Genomic DNA, 27,731 nt, shown 5'->3' on the forward strand with positions numbered 1-27,731 from the left:
TTTATACATTTTGGCTAATTTATTTGCTGTCGTATACCATCTATAAATCTTCATATAATTTTCTCTTAGAAGTATAGCAAGCTGTGAATTTCCCACAAAGCCAGTTCTATATTACGTCTTAAGTATCTTGCCCAATGTATCATTACTGCTTTAACCAAGTCATCCTTGGATTCCCATTCCAAAAGTAATTATACATTTTTGAAATTAACTTCTCATTATCTTCCAATGAACTCCTTTCAAGCCATTCACGATACCTTTCTTAAATATTTTGTTAGCTTGATAATATTGGAAGCAGTCTTGTACTCAGTCCTTGATATCTTCTAGTTTAAAACCAGCATCAGCAAAAGTCAATATATCTCTAAAAGTACCCTGTTTCCTTTCCATATGAGTTTCCTTTTGGGTACTTGCTTTGATGGGGGAGAGCCATGACAGTGTTTTTCTTCCCAACAAATTCTCACCCAAACACCATAGAGACCATGGGTAGGCAAACTAAGGCCCGGGGGCCGGATCCAGCCCAATCTTCTTGTAAATCCAGCCTGCAGACGATCCAGGAATCAGTGTGTTTTTACATGAGTAGAATGTGTCCTTTTATTGAAAATGCATCTCTGGGTTATTTGTGGGGCGTGCCTGGTGTTTTTACATGAGTAGAATGTGTGCTTTTATTTAAAACACATCTCTTGAGTTATTTGTGGGGCATAGGAATTAGTTCTTTTTTTTCTTCAAAATATAGTCTGGCCCCGCACAAGGTCTGAGGGACAGTGGACCGGCCCCCTGCTGAAAAAGTTTGCTGACCCCTGATATAGACTCTTTCTTATACTATGATTCAAAAAGTCTTTATGAACCTTTATTTCAGCATGCCAGTTATGCATGTCATCCAAATTGCCTACTGTATCCTTCCAAATCTAACAGCCTAACATTTTTAGATGTTACCCATTCTGTTAGCCAACACAAACAGGAGGCTTCATAATATAATCTAAGGTCTGGCAGTGAGAATCCGCATCTTTCTTTACTATCCATCAGTATTTTATATTTAATTATTGGCTTCTTCCCCTGCCAGATAAATTGCAGACGGGGAGTTATCAAAGTCTCAGTCCTGCTGGTTCTTCTCCTCTCACACCTCGCTCCCAGAGAGTCCTTCATGTTGCTCAGCAAAGGGCCAGACAGGTCCAGAAGAGGAGCTCACCCCCACGTCACAGTCTCCATCTATTGGGGAGGGCTCCAGAGTGAGAGGCTGGAGGGGGAAGGCATATTCAGGGAAGGGTGTCCAAGATGGATGGGAGTTTCGAAAAGGAGAAATACTGAAGGCCCAAATGCATATAATTCCAACAAGAAAGAAAAGTGGGAGGCATCTAAGGAAACTGGTGTGATTGCATAAGGAGCTTACAGATGAGCTGATATTTAAGAAGGGCATGCATAAGAAATGGAATAAAGGGGAAATCACAGAGGAGGTATATAGATGAGTAGCCAGCAGTTCAAGGGTGAAGGTCAGACTGGTGAGCTTGACACTGATGCCAGGAATGGCCCTGGAAAATATAATTAAACAGTCAGTCTTTGAACACTTAGAAAAGCATGGCTTTCTCAAAAAATAAGTCATGCCAGATGAATCTCTTTTCTTTCTTTTTAATAAAGAGTTACAAACTTGGCGGATCAGGGGAATGCTGTAGACATAGTGTATCTTGATTTCAGTAAGGTTTTTGACCAAGTCCCCCATGATATTCTTGCGAGGGAACTGTTAAAATGTGGGTTGAACGAGGTAACTGTTAGGTGGATTTGTAGTTGGTTGACTGACCAAACCCACAGAGTTCTTGCTAATGGTTCCTCATCATCCTGGAAAAGAGTGACTGGTGGGGTAACACAGGCTTCTGTCCTGGGCCTATTGTTGTTCAAAGTCTTTTTAAATAACTTGGATGAAGAAATTGAGCAGATGCTTATGAAATTTGCTGATGACAAATCTGCCTTAGTCAGACCACACCTGGAATATTGTGTTCAATTCTGGGCACCACGATTTAAGAAGGACGTTGACAAGCTGGAAGGTGGGCAGAAGAGGGCAGCCAAGATGATGAAGGGTTTGGAACTAAGCCTTACGAGGAATGGTTGAAGAAACTGGGTATGTTTAGCCTGGCAAAGAGGAGAATGAGAGTAGATATGATAGCCATCTTCCAATATCTACAGGGCTATCTCGTGGAAAAGGGAACAAGCTTGTTTTCTCCTGCTCTGGAGGGTGGGACTCAAACCAAATTGCTATTGACCCTCCTCCCAGACGTGTCAGGGGAAAGCTATTCAACATCTATGCCAATGACTTGTACCTTGCGTATATAGTATGAAGAAATATTGGCCCTGAGGGTGGGCTCCATGGTACTGAGCCAAGGTTGACTTATTTGCTGGGATGCCGAAGGACAAGAACACTGCTGCAATCCTCAACTGCATACTAATTAAAGTTTCTTAGAATTAATTTCATACACAGCCATCGTTGGTTTCCTCCCTGCTGTGAGTTATCTGGTGAGCAGTGAGATGCGACTTCCGACGGAAGCTCTTTCCGCACTCCAAGCACTGGTACGGTTTCTCCCCTGTATGAATTTTTTGATGGGCAGTGAGACTTTGCTTCCAGGTGAATCTCTTTCCACACTCTTGGCACTGAAATGGTTTCTCCCCGCCATGAATACGTTGATGACTGTTGAATCCTGTGCTTGTATTAAAACTCTTTCCACATTCGAGGCATTGATATGGTTTCTCTCCGGTATGAATGGTTTGATGGCAAGCAAGATGGTGACTGCGATTGAAGCTCTTTCCACATTCCGAGCACTGATAGGGCTTCTCCCCTGTATGAATTCTTTGATGGGAAGTGAGTTGGCTGCTCTGACTGAAGCTCTTCTCACAAACGGAGCACTGGTAGGGTCTCCCCCCTGTATGAATTCTTTGATGGGAAGTGAGATGGCTGCTCTGACTGAAGCTCTTTTCGCAAACTGAGCACTGATAGGGTTTCTCCCCTGTATGAATTCTTTGGTGGAAAGAGAGACCGGTGCTGTGACTGAAGCTCTTTCCACATTCCAGGCACTGATACGGTTTCTCTCCTGTATGAATTCTTTGATGGGTAATGAGACTTTGCTTCCAGGTGAAGGTCCTTCCACATTCCAAGCATTTATACAATTCTTCCCTGCTGTGAGTTCTTTGATGGTCAGAGAGAGTGGCGCTCCGATTGAAGCTCTTTCCACATTCCAAGCACTTGTAGGGTTTCTCCCCTGTATGGATTATCTGATGGGCAGCGAGATTGGACCTCTGACCGAAGCTCTTTCCACATTCCACACACTGATATGGTTTCCCCCCTGTATGAATTCTTTGGTGGGAAAGAAGATGGGCTTTCTGACCAAAGTTCTTTCCACATTCCAAACACTGATATGGTTTCTCCCCAGTATGAATTCTTTGATGGGCAGTGAGATGGCCACTTTGACTGAAGCTCTTTCCACATACCAAGCACTGATAAGGTTTCTCCCCTGTATGAATTATTTGATGGGCAGTGAGATGGGTGCTGTGACTGAAGCTCTTTCCACATTCCAGGCACTGATACGGCCTCTCTCCTGTATGAATTCTTTGATGGGCAGTGAGATGGGAACTCTGACTGAAGTTCTTTCCACATACCAAGCACTGATACGATTTCTCCCCTGTATGAATTCTCTGATGGGCAGCGAGGTGGGCACACTGACCGAAGCTCTTTCCACATTCCAAGCACTGATAGGGTTTCTCCCCGGTATGAATTCTTTGATGGGAAGTGAGATGGTGGCTGTGACTGAAGCTCTTTCCACATTCGAAGCACTGGTAGGGTTTATTCTCAATGAGATTTTGATGGGAAGTGGAATCGGAGCTCTGACTGAAGCTGACTTCACACTCTGAATATTGATATGTCTCCTCCACTGTGTGGACTTTGTCATCGTCTTCCTTGTTCTTAATTTCTAATTCATCACCACCTGCAACGAAGAGAGAAATGGATTAGAACCTCAGGAAGACAAGGAGCCCTGAACTTCCGGTTTACCGCGTAATGGTGATGGATGGCGATTTCGCTTTCTCCTAAGCAGCTCACTCGTCACGAGAGTGTTGGGAAACGCGCTGGGGCACTGTGCATCCCATAAACACCCAAAGGATTTATTTAGGTTCCGAAGGGTCCAGCACTGGATGCGAGCTCTCTCTCCTGTTTCTCAGCTCCGAAAGAAGTCGGGGGTGGGCTGAGATTGAGCCGCAGACACAAGGCAGCAGCAAAACTCTGTGGTGAGAAGCCTTGAGCTCCATGCAGCAGCGGTAAATCTTCCATTTAACTCCTAGTAGATTGGCAAAAATGTATAAATAAAAAAACTCATGCTGGAAAAGTAAAGAAAAAGAAGGTACTTTTACCATATGTGGGGGACTTGTAAGAGAGTAAAAGCTTACATTGAAAAAAATGTTTACGATAACTTTTAATAAAAACCCAGCTGCTTTTCTTCTAGGGGTAGTAGGCACTGAGATTCCAAAAGACCAAAAAAATTGCTTATGTATGTCACAACTGCAGCTAGAATGGTTTTTGCCCAGAGATGGAAAGGAGATGAAGTGTCAGCCAAGAAAGATGGCTGAATTAATGGACTATGCCAAAATGGCAAGGTTTTTATTAAAGATTGGGGGAAATTTGTGGAATAGCTGGAAATAATAAGCTCACTAGCAGGGTTATCGCAATATAAGCAGTTAAACATATTAAGAGAAAATAAAGAATAACTAAAAAATGGAATAATGTAGAAAATGCAACATGAAAATTAAAATTAAAAGGGAACCACAAAAGGGGAGGAGGGAAGTCAAATATATGCATATTGGAAATGTATGTGATTTGTGTTTTGTCCGCATAGTTAAAGCTATGGTTTTCCCAGTAGTGATGTTTGGAAGTGAGAGCTGGACCATAAAGAAGGCTGATCGCCGAAGAATGGATGCTTCTGAATTCTGGTGCTGGAGGAGACTCTTGAGAGTCCCATGGACTGCAAGAAGATCAAACCTCTCCATTCTGAAGGAAATCAGCCCTGAGTGCTCACTGGAAGGACAGATCCTGAAGCTGAGGCTCCAAGACTTTGGCCACCTCATGAGAAGAGAAGCCGCCCTGGAAAAGACCCTGATGTTGGGAAAGATGGAGGGCACAAGGAGAAGGGGACGACAGAGGACGAGATGGCGGGACACTGTTCTTGAAGCTACCAGCATGAGTTTGACCAAACTGCGGGAGGCTGTGGAAGACAGGAGTGCCTGGCGTGCTCTGGTCCAGGGGGTCACGAAGAGGCGGACATGACTAAACAACTAAACAACAAACAATCTGTATGTCTGTGAATTTTTGAAAAAACGAAAAATGAAAATTATAAAAAATACAATTTAAAAAGAGGAAAACATGGAGCCCCATATCAACGAATGATGCTTATTAACATGAATTGTGATAGAGGAAGAACAAAGGAGTTAGATGCAGAGTCTTTCTACAGGGTTGACAGCCTTTGCTGACTGGCATTAATAGGCAAATCTATGGGAAACTGAGATTTGAAAAGCCAGGCTCTTATCTGGGATGGATTTTGTTTGGCCCAGTCATGGAATCCAAGCCATCTGCAATATCAATCATGTCTTTGGCCAACCAAAAAACTGGCAAGAAGAAGCAGCAAACCCAGAAAACCAGACAGAAGCTGCTTCAAGTTCCCTCACCGCCCTGAGGCCTATCTTTAAAAAGGCCTGGGTAGTACAGACCAGCCTGATCATGGTTTAAAAAGGCAAAACTGCAGGAGCCAGAATCTAGTACCAAAAGAGTTTTAGAACTAATTCAAGAATTTGGTCAAGTGGCAGGATTTAAATTGAATAAGTCAAAAACTAAGGTTTTGGAGAAAAACTTAACACCGATTGAAAGAGGGAAGTTTCAGAATGAAACAGGTTTATCTATTGTGAAGAAAGTGAAATACCTTGGGGTCAACATGACAGCAAAAAATGGGAACTTGTTTAAAGATAATTATGAAAAATGTTGGGCGGAAGTGAAAAAAGATTTAGAAATTTGGACAAATTTGAAGCTTTCCTTGATGGGTCGAATTGCAGCTATAAAGATGAATGTATTGCCTAGAATGTTGTTTTTGTTTCAAACATTGCAAATTGTGGACAAGATGGACTGTTTCAAGAAGTGGTAGAAAGATATTTCTAAATTTGTCTGGCAGGGCAAGAAGCCAAGAATAAAATTTAAGATATTAACTGATGCAAAAGAAAGGGGTGGATTTGCCCTGCCAGACTTTAAACTTTACTATGAATCAGCAGCGTTCTGCTGGTTGAAAGATTGGCTACTTCTTGAGAACACAGACATTTTGGATCTAGAAGGTTTTAACAATGTTTTTGGGTGGCATGCATATCTGTGGTATGACAAGGTTAAAGCTCATAAAGCATTTAAAAACCATATTGTCAGAAGAGCATTGTTTAATGTTTGGATAAGATATAAAGACTTACTTGAAAACAAAACCCCAAGGTGGCTATCACCAATGGAAGCGAAGGCTCAGAAAAAGCTCAATATGGCCAAAATATTGGGAGATTTTGGAACAAGAAGGTGACAAATTGAAATTGCAGAGTTTTGAGAAACTAAAAGATAAGGTGCGAGACTGGCTTCATTATTTTCAGATAATGGAGGCTTATAATTTGGACAAGAAAATTGGCTTCCAGGTGGGAAAATCCAAACTGGAAACAGAACTTTTAGATCCCAAAACAAAGACACTTTCAAGAATGTATAACTTGCTGTTGAAATGGAATACTCAGGATGAAACGGTTAAATCTGCTATGATTAAATGGGCACAAGATGTTGGACATAACATTATGTTTGCTGACTGGGAACAGTTGTGGACCACAGGTATGAAATTTACGGCATGTAATGCCTTAAGAGAAAATATTATGAAAATGATATACAGGTGGTACATGACCCCAGTCAAGCTTGCAAAAATTTACCATTTGCCCGATAATAAATGTTGGAAATGTAAAGAAACTGAAGGTACTTTTTTTCACCTTTGGTGGACGTGCCCTAGTATTAAGGCTTTCTGGGAAATGATTTATAATGAATTGAAAAAGGTATTTAAATATACCTTTGTGAAGAAACCAGAGGCCTTTCTCCTGGGCATGGTCGGCCAATTGGTGTTAAAAAAGGATAGAACTTTCTTTATGTACGCTACAACAGCAGCAAGAATACTCATCGCAAAGTATTAGAAGACGCAAGATCTACCCACTTTGGAAGAATGGCAGACGAAGTTGATTGACTTTATGGGACTGGCAGAATTCACTGGCAGAATCCGTGACCAGGGAGAAGAGTCGGCAGAAGAAGAATGGAAGAAATTCAAAGACTATTTGCAAAAATATTGTAACATTAAGGAACACTGAGTGATATTGGATTGAAATTAAGGGGTTATTAGCTGTAATGATATAAAAGAATATGAAAAAATAGTTCTTTTATGTACATAAGTAAAAGTATAAGTTACAATAATTTAAGAAGATGGATTGAAAATAAGCTTTATAGCTGTAATGCTATGAGATAAGGATTTGCTGGATGAACAATTTGAACTGGAATACAAGAAGGGGAGGTATGAGGAGGTCAAGGAAATATGTTATTGGAAAATATGATATGAAATTTATGTGTTTTTAATATTTTTTCTTTTTAATCTTTTTTTCTCTTTTTTTTCTTTTTGGTTTGTATAAAATGGAAAATCTCAATAAATATCTTTTTTAAAAAAAAAAAAAAAAGGCAAAACTGGAGGAAGAAGATGACCAAAGAGTGGATACCCCTCCATTCAAGGTTTGATGTGGGGGTGTCAGCATCCCAGATTTTCACAGGGGGAACTGTGGAGCTCCAGCAAAATCTGGGGAGTTCATCACCTAGAGATATGTATGGAATTTCAAAGCGGGTATTGTGATCCATCAGGGAGCCTCACCCAGAGAGTCGAGGATCCCATGATGTTCCTCCATGACTTCCTCATGCAGAGCTCTCTGGTCAGGATCCAGCAACGCCCATTCCTCCTCTGTGAAATGAACAGCTACGTCTTCAAAGCACACCAGACCCTTTGAGGAAAAGAAAAAGGATCTTCCTCTTAGACAGCACACTGATTATCGACTACATATGGCTGTTTTCTGCCTGATCATTGCTTTGTTGTTTTCATGGAACTGCTTCACATTTCAATTATGCTTAATGTTTTAGAACAGGGGTCGGCGAGGTTTACCGGCCAGGGGCCGGATCACTCCCACGGAGACTGTCTGTGGGCTGGACTGGTGCAGCACGACGCCGGAAATCGCGTCTGCACATTCCCAGACGCCGGAAATCGTGCCTGCGCAGAAGCAATTTTCAGCGTCTGGACATACGCAGACGTGATTTCCAGTACCTGCGTGTGCGCAGACGCAATTTCTGGTGTGCTTGGTGAGTCCCCGCGCTGCGCTGGTTTAGCGCAGTGTGCGGGGGACTCGCCAAGCAGGCAGCTCCGTTCAGGGGCGGCTCGTGGGCCAGTAAAATGGTCTTTGTGGGCTGCATCCGTCCCATGGGACACACGTTGCCAACCTCTATCTTAGAATCATAAAATCATAGAGTTGGAAGCGACCCCCAAGGGTCCTCTAGTCCACCCCCAGCAATGCAGGAATCTCAGCTAAAGCATCATTGGCAGACGGCCATCCAGCCTCTGCTGAAAAACCTCCCAAGGGAGACCAGTCCACTGTCCAACAGCTCTTGCTGTCTTAATGGAATTCATTTATTGTGTGTTTTAATGATGGGTATTAACCTTTGTGGGACACGGGTGGCGCTGTGGGTTAAACCACAGAGCCTAGGACTTGCCGATCAGAAGGTTGGCGGTTCGAATCCCCGCGACAGGCTGAGCTCCCGTTGCTCGGTCCCTGCTCCTGCCAACCTAGCAGTTCGAAAGCACGTCAAAGTGCAAGTAAATAAATAGGTACCGCTTTGGCGGGAAGGTAAACGGCGTTTCCATGCGCTGCTCTGGTCCGCCAGAAGCGGCTTAGTCCTGCTGGCCACATGACCAGGAAGCTGTACACCGGCTCCCTCGGCCAGTAAAGCGAGATGAGCGCCACAACCCCAGAGTTAGTCACGACTGGACCTAACGGTCAGGGGACCCTTTACCTTTACTAACCTTTGTGTAAATGGGTGCAACTCCACATTGCCTTCTTCAAATCATTCTGCCTGCGGAAGCATTGCTGGGCGGAAAGATCGCCCCTGTTTTTGGAAGGGGGGGACCCTCCCCATTCCCTAAAGCCAACTTCCAAGGAATCACGGGGACACAGGGAGAGGGCGGAGAGCAGGGGAAGCCCCGTGAGGGGAATCCGGAATCCCAATTCTCTTCCTTATTCTCAGCACAGAAACCTTTTCAAATGGTGTTTTCATCCTTCGTTGAGGGCAGTTTTGACAGAAGCCAAGAGGAGGAGAGAGATTCGTTCCCCTGGCAGCCCCCCCCTCGGCCTCTTTCCCCGCAAGGCTCCTTCCGCTACCTGATCAGTTTCCACAGCCGCTGCCTCCTCTCTGCTGCCAGGAGAAGACGGACTTGGCGGTCTTGCTGGCATCCTTCTGTCACCTGCGAGAGAGCAAGGTAAGTGGAGAGCCCGGAGCGCCTGCTTCTCTCAGAGGTGAATCTGTCTCCTCACTTCAGACGCGCCTTAGAAAAAGAAGTCTCCCCTGCTGACTGCATTTTGACGTTTGCACCCACTTCATATTTTAGCTGGGCAAAACTAGCTCTCGCCTCCTTTGGGCTCTTGGTCCCAAGCGTCTTCCACAAAAAGATTAAAAGAACCCACAGATTAGTTTCAAAAGCCACAGAATGTGACCAAATCGGGGGGAGGGGACACCCTGATTTCTCCTTACCCAATGGCCTCTCTCTGTTGTCAGATGGAGTTCTCTCTGCCTCAGATGAGTCCTTTCCCTGAAAGAGCAACAAGGGTTCAAAACAGAGAACGGGGAGAAGGATTAGAAAAGGAATAGCAGAGGCAAAATCTTTTGGGGTACCCAATAACACTCATTGGATGCTTTCCAAAAAAAGGATGGGCCATTAGGAGAGAATTTGGGTATACTCTCCCTCCTGTTTGGAGCCCCTTGGGAGCAGCCAGAGGAAAGTCTCTCTCACCTGCTTTCTCTCTGCCTGCTTCCTCTCCTCTGCCTGACTCAGGAGGAATCCTTCGGCCAGGGCCACCGCCTGGGAACTGGTCTCCGCTCCACATTCCCTCACCCAGCTCTCCATCTCCGGTGGAAGGACAGCCAGGAACTGCTCCAAGATCACCAGATCCAGCATCTCAGCTTTCGTGTGCCTTTCTGGCTTCAACCACTGATGGTAAAGGTGGTAGAGTCTTTTGCAAACTTCTTGGGGTCCTTCAGTCTCCTGGTAGCAGAACTGCCTGAACTGCTGGCTCTGCAAATCTGAGCTGTGGGGGTTCTCCTCATCCAGTATCTTCTGCACTGAGGATTTCCAGAATCCCCCATTTTGGATGGCCTGGCCTCTTCCTGCTTCTGGGCCAGCTGAATCTTGCTCATCCATGAAGCCTCCAAGAGATCGGAAGGAACCCCTTTCGTCTTCTGCCAAGTTCTGCCTGTCCAAAGGAGATGTGCTACCAAATCCTACAAAGCAAATACATTGTTCTGTTATAAAATCAAAACATGATCAGGAGAAGAAAAGTGTTCTCTCAAGAAGAACGGGTGAGTCTTGAGGAACCAGGGCTGGACTGCACCACAGCCAAGAAGAAGAAGAAGAAGAAGAGGAGGAGGAGGAGGAGGAGGAGGAGGAGGAGGAGGAGACTTAGAAGGGAATTTATAATGCAAAACGTAGAGGCAACTGAAGGGATTTCTGTGAGGTGACACAGCCTAGTTGCTCCTGCCTTTCAGTGTTTTCAATCAGTGAATGAAGTCAGAACAGTGATTGGCGAGTTAGTCATTTTCACCGATTGTGCTCTCCCTCCCACCCCCCACCTCACTCCAAGAACCATTTCTTTCCTGCTTTCATCTCATTTCCTCGCCCTTGGAATCCCCAACATTCTCAATATACACTACTGGGGTGAGGTCCCTTTTTCTTTATTCTGAGAGCTATATATTTAATATCTGGCCAAGCCCCTGAGGGCCATGTGGGCGGGGCCAAAGGACACCGCTCCAAAGCAAGTGCAGTATGAGTCGCCTTCCTTTATGGGCAACCAAACTGGCTTTAGCATAATAACCAAATTATTATGCCCATCCAGTGATCTACAAATGACATGAGAAGACTCGGTCTATTTATTTGTATGCTTTATTTGTCTTATGACCCTTGTTTATAAAACCCAATAAAAAGTGTGTGGGGTTTTTTCCAAAAAGAAAAGAAAAGAAAAAGACAAGACAGAGACACACCCAGGCCACATCTGCACTGCCCTTCTCCCTCCTTGGGGAAAAGCCCCCAAGAGCCGCACACACGCTCCACGGCTCTTTAAAGGGAGCGCGGCTCTTGGGGGAGCCTCAGCCATGCGCAGCCTCTCCTGGGCAGGGGATGAAGGCTCCCCTTGCCTGGGAGAGGGGGTGCGCAGCTAAACAAGAAGCCAGGACAGCGAGCGGGATCAATCCCGCTGGCTGTCTTGGCTTATGCCACAGCCGCACGTAGTCTCTCCCAGCCGGGGAGGCTGCGCGCGGCCAAGCAAGAAGCCAGGACAGCCAGCGGGATCGCTGCGCTGCGATCCCACTGGCTGTTCTAGCTTCTGGTTTAGCCGCATGAAGCCTCTGCCGGGCAGCGGGGAGCCTTTATCCCGCTGCCCTGCGGAGGCTTCGCGCGGCTATCTCTGGCTTTTGCGGGAGGTGGGGGAAGGGACAGAGCACGCAGCTCCAGAAAAGCCCCCAAGAGCTGCGCTCCCTTTAAAGTGTGGAAGGAAAATATAAAATTTACAGCATGTACTGCGTTAAAGGAAAATGTTATGAAAATGATATATAGATGGTATATTACACCGGTCAAATTAGCAAAAATGTATAAAACCTGTAATAAGTGTTGGAAATGTAAAGAAAAAGAAGGGACATTTTATCATATGTGGTGGGAATGTAAGAAGGTGAAGGGTTTCTGGGAGATGATATATAATGAACTGAAAAAGATGTTGAAATATACATTTGTAAAGAAACCAGAAGCTCTTCTGTTAGGAATAGTAGGAAATGAAATAAATAGAAAGGACTGTAAACTTTTCCAATATGCAGTTACAGCGGCGAGAACATTAATGGCCCAAAGATGGAAACAGGAGGAGTTACCGACCCTGGAAGAATGGAGAATGAAAATGATGGACTATGCAGAACCGGACAAATTAACTGGGAAGATTAGATATCAAGGAGACCATAAGTTCATTGAGGACTGGGGAAAATTTGTAGAGTATCTGAAAAATATGTGTGATGAACAAACAACGTTTGTGGGATTTCAAGAAGCTCTGTGAAAGGTTGAGGAGTATTGTAAAAAAGAAAATAAGATTGGGAAGGTATATAAAAAGGCAGTATTAAATTTAGGAAATGCGTAACTAAAATTTAATCACGGATGATTGGCAGATAAGCTGAAGGAAGTCCATAATATATAATTTGTGATAAACTTTAGATATGGTATGATATGTATATTGTATTGAAAATTAATAAAAACCTTTATAATAAAAAATAAAAAATAAAGTGTGTGTGGCTCTTGCGGGAGGAAAGCCAGTAGGCTTGCTTTCGCTGAAGCCAGGAGGGCAAGAGGGATCAGTGCGCACCGATCCCACTTGCTCTCCTGGCTTCAGGGATAGCCCCGCAAAGCCTCCAGAGCGAAGATGGAGGAGCCCTCCCTCTTAGCTCAGCACGCTTTGTGTTGCTTTCTTATTTCTTGTTTTCCTCCCCTAAAAACTAGGTATGTCTTATCGTCTGGTGTGTCTAATAGAGCGAAAAATATGGTAATCCAGGGATTAGTTTCCAAATCCACAGAATGTGACCAAACTGAGGGGGAAAAGCTCCTTCCTCCTTACCCAGCGGCCTCTCTCTGGCGTCCAACGGAGTCTTCTCTGCCTCACAGGAATCTAGGCCCATTTCTGCAAACAGATTCTTTCCCTGAAAGAGAAACAAGGATTCAAAACAGAGAACAGGGAGAAAGATTAGAAAAGGAATGGTAGAGGCAAGCACTTTAGAGTTCTCAGGTATCATTCCTTGGATGCTTCCCAAAAAATTAGTAGAGGATTTTGGGATATTCGCCCTCCTGTTCAGAGCCCCTTGGAAGCAGCCAGAGGAAAGTCTCTCTCACCTGCTGCTCTGCCTGCTTCCTCTCCTCTGCCTGACTCAGGAGGAATCCTTCGGCCAGGGCCACCGCCTGGGAACTGGTCTCCGCTCCACATTCCCTCACCCAGCTCTCCATCTCTGGTGGAAGGACAGCCAGGAACTGCTCCAAGATCACCAGGTCCAGCATCCGATCTTTCGTATACCTTTCTGGCTTCAGCCACTGACAGTCAAGGCAGTAGAGGCGGCTACAAACCTCACGGGGTCCTTTGGCCTCCTGGTAGCAGAACTGCCTGAACCGCTGGCTCTTCATATCAGAGTGGAGGCTGTCCTCCTCACCCAGGATCTTCTGCACAGAGCTTTCCCAGATTCCCCCACTGCTCCCGGTGTTGATGGCATGGCCTCTTCCTGCTTCAGGACCAGCTGAGTCTTGCTCATCCATCTGGGCTCTCATGAAGCCTCCAAGATATCAGAAGGAAGCCCTTGTTCTTCTGCCCAGTTCTGTCTGTCCTAAATAGAGGCGTCTGCAAATCCTACAAAGCAAATACATGTGAAATGGAAACACGGTCAGGAGAAGAAAAAGGTTATTTGAGCAATCATGGATGAGTCTCACTAGGAACCAGGGCTGGGCTGCAACACAACCCAGACTCTGAGCTTTCCTTTTTAAAAAGGGAGAGGCCAGCATCTAGCTCTCTTAGAAGGAAAGTTACTATGCAAAATGTTCAGGCAACATAGGGAATTTCTGTCAGATGAATCCGCCTATTTGCTCCTGCCTTTCAGTGTTTTCTGTCAATGAAAGAGGTCAGAACTGTGATTGACAAGCGAGTCATTTGTACAGGATGTAATCTGGATACTAGGCTAGAGTGGGGGTCCTCTAGGGTTGCTCTCCCTCCCACCCCCACTTGGAGGCTCATATCTTTTCTTTTCTTTTAAATATATATCTTTATTGTTTTAAAATAGATGCATTTATGCCAGGAAAGCAAACAAACCAACATACAATCAAATAAACAAACTATAAATTGACAAACAGACAGTAGCAATATATGAAACAACACAATTCTTATAACTAACATCCTTTGTACTCCCAAAGATGTGAACGATTGTAAAGCTTGTCAAACAAGAAATTGAAAATGACTTTAGTCTCGCTGTACTTTATCTGTTGATTATCTTATACCGCACAGTTATATCTTTCTTATATAGTTTCTGTTAACTTCCCTACAAACTTATATTTATACAATGCAAGCTTCAGTCTAATTCTGCCAAGAGGTTTCCTTTTATACTGTAATTTTTTAAAGTATTCTTTAAAAATCCTCCAATCCTTAGAGGCTATTTGTTTTGTTTGGCCTCTTATCCTTCCTGTCGTCTTTGCTAGTTGCAGGTATTCCACCATTAGGATTTGCCAGTCCGCTGTGTTAGGTATTGCTGTATTTCTTGCTACTAAGATTCTGGTCACTGTTATCCCATACATGAACAAAGTTCTTTTCGATTTCCCTATTTCTTTTGGCAATATACTTAATAGAAATATTTCTGGCATTTTTTAAAATGTAAATTTGAATAATTTTTTAAGTTCTTCATATATATTATTCCAAAATACGAAGATGTCTGTACACTTCCACCACATATGCAAGTAAGAACCAATTTCTCTATTACATCTCCAACGTATAGGTGATCTATTCTTGTACATTTTAGCAAGTTTTTCTGGAGTTTGGTGCCATCTGTACATCATCTTCATTATATTCTCCCTGAGGCCGTAAATTTTATATCTTCCCCCCATAATTTTCCCCATTGTTCCATGTAAATATTATAACCCAGGTCTTGTGCCCACCTCGCCATTACTGCTTTCACTTGATCTTCCTTTACCTCCCATTCTAATAGTAGATCATATATCCTTGAGGTGTATTTTCCTTTACTTGGTATCAATTCTTTTTCAAATTTTGATGTTTCTTTTGTAAGACCTGTTTATTTATCCATGATTAATCTCTGATGTATTTGAAAATATTGCAGCCAATCTGTCAGATACCCTTTAATTTCTTCATATTTTTTCAACGTGGGTTCATCCTGCTGTCCTTCTAATAATAACCGGTATGTGGGCCATTCTCCTTCCATATTCTTTTTCTTAACTGCTTCTGCAGGTGAAGTCCACAGGGGGATCTTGAAGGCTCATTTCTTTCCTGCTTCCGTCTCATTTTCTAGCCCTGGGAATCTCCAGCACATTCAAGACACACTACTGGGGTGGCATCCCTACTCTGAGGGCCAGATAAGAAGCCCCCGAGGGCCACGTGGGCCAGGCCAAAGGGCAGCACGAAAAAGCGAGTGCAGAAGGGGCTCACATTCCCACTGGGGTTGCAAGTGCCCATTCCAGCTCCGGCTCCTTTGCCAGCCAGTCCCCTTGGCTGGGCTCCCTTTCTTTATGAAGGGCATTTCTTTCCCATCTTTTTCTTCAAGGAGCATCCAAGGGTCTCCCCCTCCTCACTGAATCCCACCCCCATTACAACCCTTGAGAACACATTTAATTCCTGTTTTAAAACAGCTGCATTGGTGGTCCCTTCATTTCCAGGTCCAATTCAAAGTTCTCACAGGAGGACTTCACTGAGACCCCCAGATATGTGAAGAACCACCTTCTTCGCTAGAGACCCTCTTGGCTGTGAAATTTGGCAGAGGGGGCCCTCTTGGTAGTTTCACCCCCTCAGAGTCTTGGCTGACCTCTAATAATGTTGCAGATATTCCCATAAACTTATTGCACTATTTTTGGGATACACAAATGAGAAGACTTGGACAATTTCTTTGTAGCCTTCATGATTCCCATGATCCTTGTTATAAAACTCCATTAAAAGTTATTCCAAAAAGACAACACACACTCCCAGCCCCTCCCCCCCCGCACTGCATCTGCAAAGCAGGATGAGACCCCTTTAAAGAGTCCACAGAACCACAGGAACCGTAGTTTGTAAAGGGTGCTGAGCGCTGGCAGGAGAGGCAACCCGTCCTCCTTGCCAGGGAACTCAGGAAGTATAGCTGGTGGGAAGAGGGTCTCCCAGTAACTCTCAGCCCTGGGGGGGGGGGGGCTGCCCCTTTCACCCCAGCACAGCTTTGCTTCCTTCCCAGCAGGGCCTCTCCTGCTGTCTTGGATTCCTCGGGTGGGGAGACCTCTGGTGGTTCTCTGTTCAGGGCTTCCTGGTCAGTCTCAGAAGATCCTTTGGACACCTGAGAGGCTGCATGTCTGAACGGGCGCACCTGGGTCAGCCAGGAGTCTGGATAAGTTCCCTGCCTGATGAACGGGGGGGGGGGGGAAGCTTTCCTTCTAACTGGAGGACAAGGGAGGGTTCGCTTACAACCGGAGGAACTCTGCATCAGAACATGAGCCCTGCAGGATCAGGCCAAAGGGGCCCCCTCTTCAGTGCCTCCTCCTGTTCTTACAGGGGCCTCTTCTGGGAAGCCCCCCCCCCCCGCAGGACTGGAGTGCAAGAGCCCCTTCCTTCCCAGCCCCTGGCAGAGCCTGGCCCTTGTGCCTTGCAGACCCCCAAGTCGCCCTTTCCTCCTCCATCTCCCTGCCTCCTGTGGGAGGGAGTTCCAAAGGTTTAACTCTGCCCTAAAGGAAGCAGCTCTTTCTGTTCTCCATCTTCCAACAGCCTTTCTCGACTGACTGCATAGGGGTTTTTACTCTTGCGTATATTTTATGTCCAGCTGTTTCTCTCCGCCTTCAAATGCCGTTCATAAATGTGACAATGCCAATAATAATAATAATAATAATAATAATTTATTTATACCCCGCCCATCTGGCTGAGTTTCCCCAGCCTATTTCTGAATGGGCTTCCTTTGCCTGCCGTTATCCGCCCCCCCCTCCGAAAGATCCCTCCCCAAAGGGGCCAGCAGCAGCCTCTTTCTCCATTCCCAGAAAGACGAGACTAGCCGATCTCCTGCAGATCTGCTGCTCCCTGACTTGGGGGTCTCCCCATGCATGAGATGGACGACCCCCCCGCCATGCATCTTCCCCTGGCCCCCCCTCCCTTCTCCCCAATGCACCCAAAGGGGGAGCAGAGAGAAGACTCACCGGATGCCCGGAGGCGCCTCCTTTGCAGAGGAGACAAAGCAACCGCCCCCCCCCTTTGCAAAAAGGGACTTGGCGGGGAGGGAGGGGCTGTTGCTTTGGAGGACCTGCCCCCCCAGGCTTGACTTCCTGTCCCCTCTAGGAAGGCAGCTCCGTTCCTCTTAACCCTTGCCAAGCCGTGCGCCCTCAGCTCACCCTCCTCTCCCTCCCGGGCGCGCAGCCAGAGGAGGGCATTCATTTTGGGTCAGGAGAAAGACTTGCAACCAGCTCAGCATCCTTGGGCATCAAATTATGCCAACCACAGAAATAATCATCCATGTAAAAACTTCAGATTACACCCCCCAGCCCCCTTGGCAGCAGCTCCTCGTGCCAAGCTGCGCCGGGTGCCAAGCAGAGGTGGTGAAGCTGCGTGCCCAGTTCAGCTGGGTGCCAAGGGCAGGCGGCTGAGGATGCTTGGAGAGGGAGAAGGAGGACCCTCATCCACTCACCTGCCCCAGGAAACACCTGCCCCGGGTTACCTGGCAGCTTCCCCCTACCTGGAACCCCGGGGGAAAGACCAAAAGCTTAAACCCAGAAACAATTATAATGCCAAGGCACAGCGAAGGGCCGCTCCGGAGCATGTGCAGAGTGCGGAGCTTTTTCACCCACCCCTCCATCACCACCGGCCCTGCGGGTGGGGAGCCAGGTGCCCTCCTGGTAGATGGGCTGCAGCCGCCATCCCTTCCCTGGAGTTGGGAATCTGAAGCAGGGGGAGGGCGCCCGGTTGGGCAAGGCTGTCCAGGTGTGCCCAGCAGCCACGCAAAGGCACTTTGCCCACGCCTAGAGGCACTCTCTTCCCGCTCCTGAGCCACAGTCGCTGCTGCCCAGTGCAGGATATGGCAGCTGCTCTTGCGCTTGCCCCCTCCTGCTCTCCGAAGCAGCGGGTTGGACTAGATGACCCCCGGGGGTCCCTTCCAAGCCGGCCCTTCTGCAGCCCCGGGCGCGCCTTTCTGCCCGCGCTCCTGCGCACGGAGCGGCGCCAGCCGGGAACTGCAGTCCGTCTGCGGGCACGAGCGGGGAGGCGCGGGCGCGCGCTTGCAGGGGGGATTCTGGGAATTGTAGTCCCAGCCCGGCCGGGAGAGGAAGGAGGGCGGCTGCCTCCAGCCCCGCCGGGGTCCCAGACGGAGAGCCATGCAGAAATACGAGAAGCTGGAGAAGATCGGAGAGGGTGCGCAATTGGGGAGGGGGCGCGCAGCCGGGGGGGGGATGCATGCAAGCGGGAAGGGGGGGGGCGTGCAACCGGGAGCAGGAGACGGCGATGCTGGGGGCTTCTCCTGGGAGGTTTGGGTGGGGGGGCTGCTTCTCTCTCCCCCCCCCCCCCGCGATCTGTGCTGCTGGTGCCGGGTGGGGCGAGGAGAGGACTGCTTTGAGCCTGGGGGTGGCGGCCTCTGCATGCATGCAATGCACCCCCCCCCCGAAAAAAAACCCTGGAGGAAATTGGGGGGGGTGTCTGGTGCAGGCTGGGGGTCCAGCGGCAGGAAGGCGTGGGCCAGGGGGGCTCCTCTGCAGGGCTGGGGTGGGGGGCCCTGCAAAGCGCTTGGCTCCAGGAATCAGCGAGACCCTTTTGTGTTTCTCTCCCCCCCCCCAAAAAAAGGCACCTACGGGACGGTGTTCAAGGCCAAGAACCGGGAGACGCACGAGATCGTGGCGCTGAAGAGGGTGCGGCTGGACGACGACGACGAGGTGGGGAAACCCCCGCGACCCCCCGGCTCCGGCTCGCCTGCTCCGCCCTTGGGCGCCGGGACTACAGCTCCCATCATTCCCCGCCCGCCTGGTCAAGGGCGGGGGATTGTGGGAGTTGTAGTCCCGCAGCCTCTTTCGGCAGGGGATGCTCTGCGCCCTCCTTGCAGATGCTGCCGGGGAGGGGGGGAGGCGCCTCGGTCCTTCTGCATGCCGAGCAGCTGCTCTCCCCCCATGAAAGGAGAGTGGGGTGCTGAGCGGGGGCAAAGCGCCCCCCCCGACTCCTGGGATTTGCATGCTAAGGGACCCCCTCCTGGGCAGCTGCATTCTGCAATAATAGGGCCTCCGCCGCGGGTTTAGCCTGGGCTGTCCGCCCATCCTTCAGCTTTGCTGGTGGTTTGGTGATGCTTTGCCCCTGAGCCCAATGAAAGCGGGGGGGGGGGGCAAGGGAGAATAAAACGGAGCATCTGCAGGAAGAAAAGGGGCAGGATCCTTGCAGGAAGTTCCTTGACTGGAAATGCAGAACCCCGGGATATTTGCAGGCGCAAACAGCGCTGGGCTTGGGGGTCACATTCAAACACCTCAATAGCATCCCAAATGCTCAGCAGAAAGGATGTTGGGGTGGGGCTGGGGGGCGGAGCCTGCTGCTGTTTGACAGGGGACCCCCCCCCACATGCTCGCCCTCCCAAGTTTGGGGCAGGTTTCTGAGAAGCGTTCCCTGTTCCCTTGTTAGTTCCCACGCTCCCTTGGTTGGGAGCCATAAGAAAGGGAAGTAAGATGTTCCTTAGCCACTTCTGGTGGGGGGGGATTCCCTGTCTTCCCCCCCACTTGCCTGCCCATTGTGAATGAATTGGGGGTGTGGTGGGGGTTGAGGCTGGCAGTGCCCCCCTGACCCTTTCCCCTCCCTCCTCCTCCTCTTTCAGGGGGTCCCCAGCTCTGCCCTGCGGGAGATCTGCCTCCTGAAGGAGTTGAAGCACAAGAACATCGTCAGGTGAGCCTTTTGGGGGGGCTGAGGCTCAGCTCTGGGGTGGAGAAGGGCAGGGGGCCGTGCCAGAGCTTATTCCCTGAACTTAAAGACCACCTTTTCCTCTCCAAGAAGCTCAGAGTGGTGCAAATGGATCTCCTGCTCACTTACCGTATTTTTCTCTCCATAAGACGCACCTAGTTTTTAGATGAGGAAAACAAGGAAAAAAAATATTCTGAACGAAACAGTGGATGGATGATCTAACCATTGCACCACACTGGCTCTGAAAGAACCCACCCCCTGGGGTGCTCCCTCATTTTGGGCTCAGCTTGCAGGGCCGACTCAACTCTGGGCTTGAAGCTCTGGGTGTCTCTGGGTGGGGGGGGGGTGAACGTGGGGCCTGAGACCCCGGCTGCATCTCTTAGAGGGGTTGAGCTGAATCATTTCCCACACAAATCCCACATGGAATCCTGCCTGTGTCACTTATGCCAGTCACAAAGAGAAGCATTGAATTGTAGAGTTGGAAGGGACTCCAGGAGTCATCTAGTCCACCCCCTGCAAGGCAGGAATCTCAGCTGAAGCCTCCATGAGGACAGATGCTTAGAAACCTCCAAGGAAGGAGAGCCCACCATCTCCCGAAGGAGACCATTCCCCTGTCAAACAGCTCTGACTGTCAGAAAGTTTTTCCCTATGTCTAGTCAGAATCTCCTTTCCTGCAACTTGAAGCCATGGGTTCGAGTCCTACCCTCCGGAGCAGGAGAAAACAAGCTTGTTCCATCTTCCTTGTGGCAGCCCTTGAGGTATTTGAGGATGGCTCTCATATCTCCTCTCAGTCTCCTCTTTTCCAGGCTAAACATCCCCAGCTCCTTCAACCGTTCCTCATCAGGCTTAGTTTCCAGACCCTTGACCATCTCCGTCACCCTCCTCTGCCCACATTCCAGCTGGTCAACATCCTTTTTAAATTGTGGCTCCCAGAACTGGACACGGGACTCCAGGTGTTTGTCTGACCAAGGGAGAAGAGAGCTGGACTATGACTTCCCTTGATCTGGACACTAGACTTCTGTGGATGCAGCAGAGAAAAGCATTAGGGTTTGTTTGTTTTTTGCTGCTGCTGCTGCATCACACTGTGGACTCAAGTTAAACTTGTGGTCCACTAAGATCCCCTAGATCCTTTTCACAGGTGGTAAGCCAGGTGTCAAGGTCCGCGTAGTTAAAGCTCTGGTTTTCCCAGTCGTGATGTATGAAAGTGAGAGCTGGACCATAAAGAAGGCTGATCGCCGAAGAATGGATGCTTTTGAATTCTGGTGCTGGAGGAGACTCTGGAGAGTCCCATGGACTGCAAGAAGATCAAACCTCTCCATTCTGAAGGAACTCAGCCCTGAGTGCTCACTGGAAGGACAGATCCTGAAGCTGAGGCTCCAAGACTTTGGCCACCTCATGAGAAGAGAAGACTCCCTGGAAAAGACCCTGATGTTGGGAAAGATGGAGGGCACAAGGAGAAGGGGACGGCAGAGGACGAGATGGTGGAACAGTGTTCTTGAAGCTACCAGCATGAGTTTGACCAAACTGCGGGAGGCAGTGGAAGACAGGAGTGCCTGGCGTGCTCTGGTCCAGAGTCAGACACGACTCAACAACTAAACAGCAACAACAAGCCAGGTGTCCTCCATTCTGCATTTATTCCCCACCCTTTTCATCCAAGGAGCTGCAGGTGGTGTCCGTGGTTCTTGTCCTCCTCCTCCTCATTTAACCCCCACAACAATCCTGTGAGGTAGGTCAGGCTGAGAGTAAGTGAGTAGAGGAAGCGCACACCATTCACTGGAGCCCCTGTTTTCTCTGCGCCCCCCCCAGGTTGCACGACGTCCTCCACAGTGACAAGAAGCTCACTCTGGTCTTTGAGTTCTGTGACCAGGTAAGGAGGGAAGGAGCAGGTGGCTGTGCTCAGATTTCGCAGAAAGAGCCCTGCAGGGCTGGCTCCGTCCTGTTCCCACAGTGGACGGCCAGGTGCCCCCCAGGGAAGCCCCCAAGCAGGAGAAGGGGACAGGATCCTGCGGGGCTCTCCCTCGGTTCTCCTGTGTGGTGAGAGAGAGGCAGCAAGGGGAGCTGGACCTGGGCATCTGGGGGTCCCCTCTTCATCCTGAAAATTTGGGGGTGCCTCTTCCTGGGAGACCAGCCTGTTTGGGGGTCTCCTGGCCCTGCTGCTGACCCCCTGCCTCCCCCTCCTGCTTTCTGCTCCCCCCAGGACCTGAAGAAGTACTTTGACAGCTGCAATGGGGATCTGGACCCAGAGATTGTTAAGGTGAGGAGGGCACAGGGTGGCCCTGGCGAGGGGCTGAGTGGAGGGGTGGGGACAGGCGTCCTTGTGGGGGGCAGCTAGTGCTCCGCCCACCCCCCATGGCCAGGCTTGGGGTCCTCACGCCAGCCTCCCCCCCCCACTCTCTCCGCAGTCCTTCATGTACCAGCTGCTGAAAGGTTTGGGGTTCTGCCACAGCCGGAACGTCCTGCACAGGGACCTCAAGCCCCAGAACCTCCTGATCAACCGGGTGAGTGTTGGGGGGCCACACTGGGCAGGCAGGGGGAGTTGGGGGGCAAGACCCAGCGTGGCTCCTGCAAAGACCTGCCTGTTTCACCTTTCCAGAGATGGGGGAGACCTGGGAGGGGCTGTGCCCTTGGACTTCCCAAAGGTCTCCTTCGGTCTGCTTATTATGGGTTGCCATCTTAGCTGTGTTCCCTGCACTGCAGGGGGTTGGGCTAGATAAGCCCCTGGGGTCCCTTCCCACCAGCAAAAAACCCCGGGATTGGTGCTTTCTAATGTGCTCATAAAAAATAGGAGATTTGGGATGAGCAGCGAAGGGCCAGATCTGCCCACGATCCCATTTGATTTAGGGGGGTGTCAGGGTACACAGTGGGGGGGGGGGGTCGTCAAGCTGCAAGGGACTTCCAGGGAGTCTCCAGGTCTAGGGAACATTGTCGGGATGGACACCATGGGGATTTCCCCTTCCTTCCCTGGGGCCTGGGCAACGTTGCCCCTCGTCCGGCTCTTTTTCCTCCGCTGACCACCTGCCTTTGCCAACAGAACGGGGAGCTGAAGCTGGCAGACTTTGGGCTGGCGAGGGCCTTCGGGATCCCCGTGCGCTGCTACTCGGCCGAGGTGAGGAGCAGGGCTGGGCGGGCAGTGCCCGTCCGTTGGCACAGGGAATTGCGGGACCTGCCCCCTTCCCTCCCTTCCTCGCCCCTCCTCTGGGCCACTCGCTCTGCAGAGCCTCCAATTCTCCCTCTTTTCCAGGGACGTCCCTGATTTAGAGAAGCCGTCCCGGTTTCTGATCTGATCCCAGAATGTCCCACTTTCCCTTAGGATGCCCATGTTTTCATTGGAGAAATGTTGGAGGGGATGGAGTTACCTGACCCCCCACCTGAAGGCAATCCTGTATAGGGAAATTTAGTTCATGTTTAATGATTTATTATGTTTTTATATGTGTTGGAAGACGCTCAGAGTGGCTGGGGAAACCCAGGAAGACGTGTGGGGTATAAATAGTAAAATTATTATTATGGAATGGGACGTCCCTATTTTCATCAGAGAAATTTTGGAAGGTACAGCTCTGGTCTTTCTTCCCCAGCCCAGCCTGCAGAAACCAATTAACCTGTGGCCTAATAATAATAATAGTAATAATAATTTATTATTTATACCCCACCCATCTGTCTGGGTTTCCTCAGCCACTCTGGGCAGCTTCCAACAAAATATTAAAATACAATAGTCCTTAGATATTAAAAGTTTCCCTAAACAGGGCTGCCTTCAGATGTCTTCTAAAAGTCTGGTAGTTGTTTTTTCCTTTGACATCTGGTGGGAGGGTGTTCCACAGGGCGGGTGCCACCACCGAGAAGGCCCTCTGCCCTGTTTCCTGCAACCTCACTTCTCGCAGGGAGGGAACCACCAGAAGGCCCTCGGAGCTGGACCTCAGTGTCCCGGCAGAACGATGGGGGTGGAGACGCTCCTTCAGGTATCCTGGGCCTTTGAGGCCGTTCAGGGCTTTCAAGGTCAGCACCAACACTTTGAATTGTGCTTGGAAACGTACTGGGAGGCAATGTAGGTCTTTCAAGACTGTGTTATATGGTCTCAGCAGCCGTTCCCAGCCCCCAGTCTTCTTTGATTTTCCTTCCACCCGATTCCTGCATTGCAGGGGCTTGGACTAGACCAACCCTTTGATTCTCCCTGCTGCCCCACAGGTGGTGACGCTCTGGTACCGCCCCCCAGACGTCCTTTTCGGGGCCAAACTCTACTCCACCTCCATAGACATGTGGTCTGCTGGCTGCATCTTTGCAGGTAAGCGGGGTGCCTTGGCACTGGGGGTGGGCAGAGGGGGTGGGCAAGGGCTCTGGGGTGCCACTGACCTCTTCCTCTCTCTCCCCCCCAACAACCCAGAGCTGGCCAATGCTGGGCGCCCCCTCTTCCCAGGAAATGACGTGGATGACCAGCTGAAGCGGATCTTCCGATATCCTTGGCACTTGGCATTGCAAGGGGGTGTGGGGGGGCCATTTGGGACTGAATTCAGGGGGTTGAACTAGATGACCCCTGGGGATCCCTTCCAACTCTCATTCTATGGGTCTATGATTAGGGAAATTCCCCACTGGACTAGAAATCATATATGGAACAGATGGAAAGCTCTTCAATCTGCGCAGGCTGAAAGCAAAGAGTGAAGTTACTGTAACTTCCGCCATAGAGCTTCAGGATGCTGATGACAACGTAGTGTGTGCACACTCAGAGGATGATCTCCAAACCATCCTAAATATCTTTGCAGAAGTTTACAAAAAGCTTTGCCTATCGCTCAACATCCCAAAAACCAAATGCTGCACCAAAAAGCACAAAATATCCCCTCTGCAGCACCACAAATCCAACTCAATGGTGTAACGTTGGAAAATGCCGATCACTTCTCCTACCTAGGCAGTTATCTTTCCACAAGGGCCAACACTGATGCCAAACTCCAGCATCGCCTGAGCTCTGAGAGTGCGGCTTTCTCCCGATTGAAGTGCAGAGTGTTTGAGGACTGGGACATTCGCAGGGAAACCAAAATGCTTGTTTACAAAGCTATTGTACTGCCACCCTTGCTGTCTGCTTGTGAAACATGGACCACTTATAAACGCCATCTCCAACTCCTCAAAAGATTCCATCAACGGTGTCTCCGAAAAATCTTACACATCACTTGTGAAGACAGGCGAATTACTGTATTTTTCGCTCTATAAGATGCACTTTCCCCCTTCTAAAAAGTAAGGGGAAATGTGTGTGTGTCTTATGGAGAGAATGCAGGCGGGAGGCTCTGCTCAGCACTTCCTTTAAATAGCCGCGTGGAGCATATGTGCAGCTCTTGGGGGCTTTTCCCCGAGGAGGGAGAAGGGCTGCTTCTTGGGGAACCTTAGCCGGCTATCCCATAAGCCAGGACAGGCAGCGGGATCACTGCGCAGCGATCCCGCGTGCTGTCCTGGCTTCTGGGATTCAAAAAAATTATTTTTTCTTGTTTTCCTCTTCCAAAAACTAGGTGCGTCTTATGTTCTGGTGCGTCTTATAGAGCAAAAAATACGGCAATGCCAGTGTACTGGAAGAAGCAAAGATCACCAATGTCAAAGCAACAATTCTTCAACGTCAATTTTGTTGGAGTGGTCATGTTGATCAGATGCCTGGTTACCGTCTTGCAAAACAACTCCTCTATTCCAAACTTAAAAATGGAAAGTGTAATGTTGGTGGTCAACAAAAGAGGTTTAAAAACTCTCTTAAGGCAAATCTAAAAAATTGTAGTATAAATACCAACAACTGGGAAACACTGGCCTGCAAGCACTCCAATTGGAGAACAGCCTTGACCAAAGGTGTCCTGGGCTTGGAAGACGCTCGAACTCAGGACGAAAGGGAGAAACGTGCTAAGAGGGAGGCACGCTGGGCAAATCCACACTGATAACTTCTGCCCGGAAACCAATGTCCCCACTGTGGAAGGATGTGGGGATCCAGAATTGGCCTCCAAAATCACTTATGGACTCATTGTTAAAACCGTGTTCATGGAAGACAATCTTACTCGGCTGCGAGGGATCGGATTATAAAATAAAAGGGAAAGCCCAGCAAAGCTGTGATTGGCCAGCTGGGGACCTGTGGCTCTACTGGGGTGGGGGGTGGAGAAGGTGTGGATCCAGCCCTCTTGCCCTGGCCGCCTGTTTCTTGGCCTCAGGAGCAAGCAGGGGAGGGTTTTGCAGAATCGTGGAGTTGGGAGGGTCTCCAAGGATCATCTAGTCCAACCCCCTGCAGCAACCTCCCATCTGGGACAGGTGTCAAACAGAAGCCCCGCCCCTCTTCCTTTCCTTTGAGCAAGCGCTGAGTTCTGGACACGCAGGCCTTTGCGCTGAGGTTCCTGCACCACAGCGGGTTGGACTAGATGACCCCCGGGTCCTTTCCAGTTCTGCCATTCTGTGATTCTGTGGGGGTGTTGGGAGGGGTACACGGCTGAGTTGGCTGGGGGGAGATGCAGAGGGGTCTCCCAGTTGGCAAGGGGTCCTTAACTCTCCCTCCACGCTGCTGGGGACTCCGACCGAGGAGCAGTGGCCGGGGATGACCAAACTCCCAGACTACAAGGTGAGAAGACCCTTCCCTCTCCCAGAGCGAGACCCCTGCTCCATCGCCCTCCTGGGTGGGGGTCCACCCCCATTGCACACCTCACCCACTTTCTCCCCCCCCCCCAGCCATACCCCATGTATCCTGCGACGACTTCCCTCGTCAACGTGGTGCCCAAGCTGAACACGACCGGACGGGACCTGCTCCAGGTGAGTGCTTCTCCCCCCCTTGCCCCCTCCCTCCCATGAGGGGAGCTCCCTGCAGGGGGCTGGAAGGGGGTCTCTCCTGCCGGCATCTCTCTTCCCCTTCCTTGCAGGTTTTTCTGCCGAGGGCCCTCCATCAGGGATCCTTGAGCTCCTGCTTTGAGGGGGTTGGACTGGATGACCTTGGGGGGACCCTTTCCAATTCCACGATTCCTCAGAGGGTGGCGCCGGCCTCTCCTTCCATCTAGGGCTCTCCACAGAAGTGGGGCAGCCGTCCCTCAGGGATCCTTCAGCTGAGATTCCCGCATTGCAGGGGGCTGGACTGGATGACCTCTGGGGGTGCCATGACTCTGAGCTCCCCCTCTTCTTTGCCTCTCCAGAACCTGCTGAAGTGCAACCCGGTGCACCGGATCTCGGCAGAGGACGCCCTCCAGCACCCCTACTTCACGGATTTCTGCCCCCCCTAAGGGGCCGGTGTCTGCGTGTGTCTGGTGTGGCCAAAGGGTGGGGGTGCATGCAGCCTCCCCCCCCCCGCCAGTGTACCAGTCCCCCTGCTGGAACTGCTGGTGCTGCAATCCTCACGGGACCATTTGGGATATTGGGGCGGGGGGGGGGGCTGGCCCGGTTCCCTCCTCTTCCCGCCCCCTTTGCCTGCCCCCCAGCCCCCTCTAGTGGGAGCCCTGAGCAGCCCTGGAGGACTCGGACACCTGTCTCACCCTGTGACTCTTTTATGACTCCTATAAAGCTCTTCTTCTCTTTCTCTTTCTCTCATCTGTATTGCGACCCCCCCAGCCCCACTCTCTGGGCAGGGGGCCTCCCTCCCCTCCTTCCTGGGGCAGCCAGAAGAGGGGTCTGTGTGTTCCCCTGGGTGGGGGGAGACTTGCTTTGCCCCTCCCATCTCCAGTGTCACCCTTGGGTGCTCTGCCTGGAGGGGCTCAGGGCAGCGTTCATGGGGAGGGGGGAACAGAAGAAAGGCTGTGCTGGATCAGGCCGGTGGCTCATCA

At 49.6% G+C, this 27,731-nt stretch overlaps 2 protein-coding genes across 5 annotated transcripts in view; one reads left to right on the forward strand and one right to left on the reverse strand.

Moving 5' to 3' along the window:
* Window positions 1-18,255, reverse strand: part of LOC310745974 (uncharacterized protein) — a 618,230-nt gene extending 599,975 nt beyond the window's left edge. Inside the window, exons 1-8 of one of the 4 annotated variants that reach the window (XR_014540461.1) lie at window positions 17,259-18,211; window positions 13,239-13,743; window positions 12,967-13,048; window positions 10,116-10,603; window positions 9,857-9,914; window positions 9,487-9,569; window positions 7,935-8,061; window positions 1,973-3,962 (exon numbers count right to left, since the gene is read on the reverse strand). Coding sequence is in view for 3 of the 4 variants with exons in the window: in XM_083579419.1 (XP_083435545.1) it covers window positions 2,455-3,962; window positions 7,935-8,061; window positions 9,487-9,569; window positions 9,857-9,914; window positions 10,116-10,603; window positions 12,967-13,048; window positions 13,239-13,664 (2,772 nt within the window). In the remaining variant the exon portion in view is untranslated. Of the gene's footprint in view, window positions 1-1,972; window positions 3,963-7,934; window positions 8,062-9,486; window positions 9,570-9,856; window positions 9,915-10,115; window positions 10,604-12,966; window positions 13,049-13,238; window positions 13,744-17,258 lie in introns of those variants that run through there. The other 3 variants (XM_083579419.1, XM_083579421.1, XM_083579420.1) reach the window with 3 other exon arrangements.
* A 38-nt stretch (window positions 18,256-18,293) lies between these two features.
* CDK5 (cyclin dependent kinase 5) lies at window positions 18,294-27,487 on the forward strand. The gene is made up of 12 exons (XM_083580022.1): window positions 18,294-18,462; window positions 18,889-18,977; window positions 19,898-19,965; window positions 21,787-21,847; window positions 22,178-22,234; window positions 22,383-22,478; window positions 23,012-23,086; window positions 24,160-24,256; window positions 24,356-24,425; window positions 26,485-26,545; window positions 26,653-26,733; window positions 27,108-27,487. Exons 1-12 carry the CDS (start codon window positions 18,426-18,428, stop codon window positions 27,192-27,194), a joined length of 879 nt encoding a protein of 292 aa, XP_083436148.1. The 5' UTR covers window positions 18,294-18,425; the 3' UTR covers window positions 27,195-27,487.
* The last annotated feature ends 244 nt before the right edge of the window (window positions 27,488-27,731 follow it).

Source organism: Podarcis filfolensis (genome assembly GCF_964270895.1).
Source record: "Podarcis filfolensis genome assembly, chromosome: 12".
Taxonomy (NCBI): Eukaryota; Metazoa; Chordata; class Lepidosauria; order Squamata; family Lacertidae; genus Podarcis; species Podarcis filfolensis.